The 4,344-nt window shown below is 36.2% G+C and overlaps 1 protein-coding gene across 2 annotated transcripts in view; it reads right to left on the bottom strand.

The window, feature by feature from the left end:
* Window positions 1-321: 321 nt before the first annotated feature.
* LOC111374634 overlaps window positions 322-4,344 on the bottom strand; it is a 7,585-nt gene continuing 3,562 nt past the window's right edge. Inside the window, exons 4-9 of one of the 2 annotated variants that reach the window (XR_002699169.1) lie at window positions 3,016-3,846; window positions 2,639-2,939; window positions 1,972-2,137; window positions 1,532-1,637; window positions 939-1,188; window positions 322-656 (exon numbers count right to left, since the gene is read on the bottom strand). Coding sequence is in view for 1 of the 2 variants with exons in the window: in XM_022997336.1 (XP_022853104.1) it covers window positions 1,071-1,188; window positions 1,532-1,637; window positions 1,972-2,137; window positions 2,639-2,939; window positions 3,016-3,846 (1,522 nt within the window). In the remaining variant the exon portion in view is untranslated. Of the gene's footprint in view, window positions 1,189-1,531; window positions 1,638-1,971; window positions 2,138-2,638; window positions 2,940-3,015; window positions 3,847-4,344 lie in introns of both variants that reach the window. The other variant, XM_022997336.1, reaches the window with a different exon arrangement.

Consider the following 4,344-nt stretch of genomic DNA (forward strand, 5'->3'; position numbering starts at 1 on the left):
AAAATCATTCATTATACTTAGAATTTTCCATAAATAGAACCATATATTTTAATACTCGAACATCATTCATTATACTTATAATTTTCCGTAAATAGAACCATATATTTTCACGTAAATACTGAAATCAAATTCGTATGTGAACCTTCGGTCTCTAATTAGGTTTGGTTCTACCAAATATTTTCACTAAAAATAAATAGTATAAATTATTTTTTCAATATTTGGCAAAAATAGAAAAATAAAATATTCCACAAAACACATATTTCAACATAAATTAGAAGAGAAGCAAAAAGTTGGAGAAAAATGTCCCAAGAGATCTTCATGTCATACCAAATTATTCGAAAATAATTAACTTAGATAATAATAAATATTCCAAACTTGAAGCTTAATTTATAGTTTATACAATGCAAGAAGTTCAGTTCTCTTGCAAGAACCTCAGCCAAAATAACAGTCAAAAAAATGATTCACAAGAAAATAGAGAATCAAGAAGCGTTGACAATGGTGCCCCTCATCAAAAGAGAATCTGCCAACCAAAGCTTGAGAGAACCAAATCTTACACTCAACAATGCACGAATCAGCAGTTGCAAAATTTAATAAGCCATCTGTTCATGCCATCGATAGTAACTTATTCCAATTTTAAGAATATTTCAGGTTGCTACCTGTCATGTAAAACACATTCATCTAACTCAAGATCGAAATCATTGGAAAGTAATACTCGTGATAAAGTAGTAGTACTTTCGAGAATACGTATTTGTGACAACCCATGCATGTGCCTATTTTACCTCCCACCCCCTGGTACTTGTTCAAACGGTACTAAAATTTCAACTTAAATCACTAAGTGATCTTAAGTTTGAATACCAGAGGACGTGAAAGAAATCCGTAAGGGATAAGATTGGCACAGGCCTGAGTCGCTACAGTACTGCTTGGGAGATAAAGTTTACCTGGAGTATCTGTATCTATATAGCAACCGGCTTATTTCAACTTCTGTCTTCACACTCTTTTCATACCTTTTCCATACCTATTTATTCCTCGCTCTCTTTTCACACATTCTGCCATCTATATTTCCTCTTCCATTACTGTACGAAGTAGGCTTGGATTGCCTCAACTACTGGCGCATCACACATTGGACAGTTCCCCTTCTCTTGGACCAAGTTATCTGCACATTTTGAACAGCTGCACATGTGCCCGCACCTGTATAAATGAAAGACGGACTTGATGAGAAAAAACTGCAAGAATACATTTAAAACCGAAATTAGTTTAAAATGCTTTCACATTGCCATGCTCAGTAGCTAGAAAGAACAAGCTCTGATACCATGTTAAACAAGACGCAATCTTATTATTCAATCATACGAAAAAGACTATAAAGAGAATATAATGTAAGACCCTTAACGGACAAGATCCTAAATCCTAAACAAGGGAAAAGACTAAGTTGCATTTTAAGAAAACCAAAATTACTATAATATCTAACTACTAAATCAAAACAACTACATAGGTTCATAAGAACGATGCAAATAATAAATAATGCAACTTTTACCTGTATAGCAAGGAATCTATTTTACTATCACAACATATGCAACATATTCCTTTCATCACATGATCCCATCGAGATTCGTCCCTGGGCTTATTACCCCAACATGTATCTGCATATAATGACGGTGAACAAATGTTTATTTAAAGTTGAAAAAATGAGAAAATAAGCAAAATAGAACACGAAAAGCACTAGTGACAGGCAATACTTTTAGTGCTGCATGTTAGGTACAAAGTACTGGACACTATGCCTACCTTTGGATACTAATGTTTGTAAATTTAGTCAAAGTCAAACATAATTTCAATAACACATTCATAATTACTAGTAGGTCCCACTATATTCCTTTTTATAAACCATATATAATTTGCCAAATGGTGGCTATAATATATAGAATTTAGCTCGTTTACACAACATGAATATCAATATTTACATCGCAGAAATTTTACCTGTTGAAACAACCGATCGATTTAAAGCTGCAGAAAGCTCTTGCCGCATTGAACGCTGCAACTCAATTTGCATGTCCATGCACGACTCCAGCATTCTCTGCATGTTGTTCATCTTCTGTTGAATCCTAGCCACATCGATCCTCAACTCATTGATCACCTCCCAGCCCTTATCCACATCATGACAAGTTAGAAGCTTGTGGAACAAAAAGCTATAAAAATTGAACAGTTTGCCCTCAAGAGTCAAGACTAAAGGTTACGAAAGTACATTAATGTGCCATTTCATCCGTTCATCAGAAAAAGCAAGACACGTGGAATGATAGAAATGTTCATGCCCAACACTGATGCCTAGAAACTAAGAATATAAAAGTCATCAAACCTTGCATTAATTTGGATAAATTCTTTCATTTATTATGTTTATTCAATGTTATATGGTTCTGAAATTAAGAAGTATATCGATTTCCCCTCCTCTTTAATGAACATATACTTAGCGTCTCAGCAAACGTCCTATAGTCAGATCTGAAAGTGCAATTTTAAGAAAAAGCAAAAATGATTAAAATAGTTCAGAATTCCACTCTATCTAGGGATAACTCCATGTCTCAAGTCAAGCTAAACAATTAATAAATCAAGTTCACAATCCAGTACTAGATTTAAGGATGGTAGAGCTCACAATTCCAAAGTATTGATGAGAATTTAGTGGCCTATTTGCACCACCGAACTCTTCATCCCAAAGGGGCTGAGAAGCATAGACAAGTGATGATGAGGAAATAAATGAATTTTCTTCAGCACCATCCGATTGAGCTGCATTTTGATCACCATTCAGCTGTCCCTGGTCTAGATTGGTTAAGTGCGGAGATATATCATCTAGCTCCCAGTCACTAGAAGCATGACCTAGCCTTTCCACATGGGATTGCAACACCTGATCGAGACTCTCGCGAAAACCACTTCGAAGAAGACTAGAGACACGTCTCCTGGAGAACAAAAGAAAGTTCAGAAACGGTTTTAAGTATATCAAGACCCAAAGTCAAAAGAAATGAGATCATATACCTGCTGAAAAGCTCCCTAAGTTCCATGCTGTAAACATTTTCATCTTCGGGGAAATTAAATGAACCAATTCTCGGAATAGAACCTTCCTCTCCAGAAGGCATGTCTACCCAACTATCAATAGCCTCTTGCAAATCTTGTCCTTGCCAGTTCCCCTGCGATTCTTGTATCTGATCTGGCTCCACAACTTCAATACCAGAAGTTCCCTGAAACCACCGATTAGCGGTGCTTGCTTCCCAACTTCCGCCCACGCCTTCTTCACTACGGTTCATCCAGTCACTAACTGCACCATTGGTTACCTGTTGCCACTCACTTTCTTCAAATTCAATTGCCGACTCTTGCAACTCATCTCCTTGAACTGAAGCATCTTGCCAATCGAATTCCAGGTGCCCAGTGACGTATTCTCCATTTGCGTTCTGTTCCATATTACATGTATTGCCAACTAACTCATTCACATAACTAGCCTCACTTCTACGTTCATTGTGTTCATGAAATACTTCTCCATGTCCATTGCCATCAATAGCATCAGCTTGACACGACTGTTCATCAGCATTATCCTCCCATGTTCTAGTGACATCATTCTCTCTAATACGTTCAATGTTGGATGACACTTCTCGGATATTTTCTTCACTGTCTAAAACAGGCTCCTCTACTTCAGCAATTTGTACACTAGATTCCTGCTGACTCATGCCTTCATCCGTGACCTCACTCTCACTGTGTGATTGAAATCGCTCATCTCTTTGGCCACTACTAACATCATTAAAATGCACATCAAACTGAGAGCTATTCACCTCGGTACGAGGAGAATTATCAAATTTGGAGAGGAATCCTTCCCTACATCACAAATTGCGATCAATGTTAACATTGATGAGCTCAATATTAATTGAGTCATGTTCAATTAGATTTATAGAAAATCTAAAAGAAAAAAGGGTATGAGCAACAATACAACCAAATAAAAGAGACTGACACAATAAAATTCCTCATGTTTAATTTAAATGATCAGCGTCCTAACAGATAATGAACTGATTAAAGTAATGTTAACGGGACTGGTAGGGAATAATTCTGCATATGAGATAACCTTAACAAAAATACTATACAGGAACATATTTACTAACACTCGTTCTACAATAATTCTAATTCTTCTTCTGAGAAGCCCGGGGAAATGTTGAATCATTTTGTCAATGCCATAATATCTGATTACTCTATACTCATTAATGTGATGTTATCTACACCTTTTGTTTTCTTTGGGGAAATTAACAAAATTGAGAATATGTAGTTCATCATTTCTGGGATCCCAATAGCATCTCCCAAGCAGGAGAATGCTAAGTATGA

This window comes from Olea europaea, unplaced genomic scaffold (assembly GCF_002742605.1).
Source record: "Olea europaea var. sylvestris unplaced genomic scaffold, O_europaea_v1 scaffold1269, whole genome shotgun sequence".
Taxonomy (NCBI): domain Eukaryota; kingdom Viridiplantae; phylum Streptophyta; class Magnoliopsida; order Lamiales; family Oleaceae; genus Olea; species Olea europaea.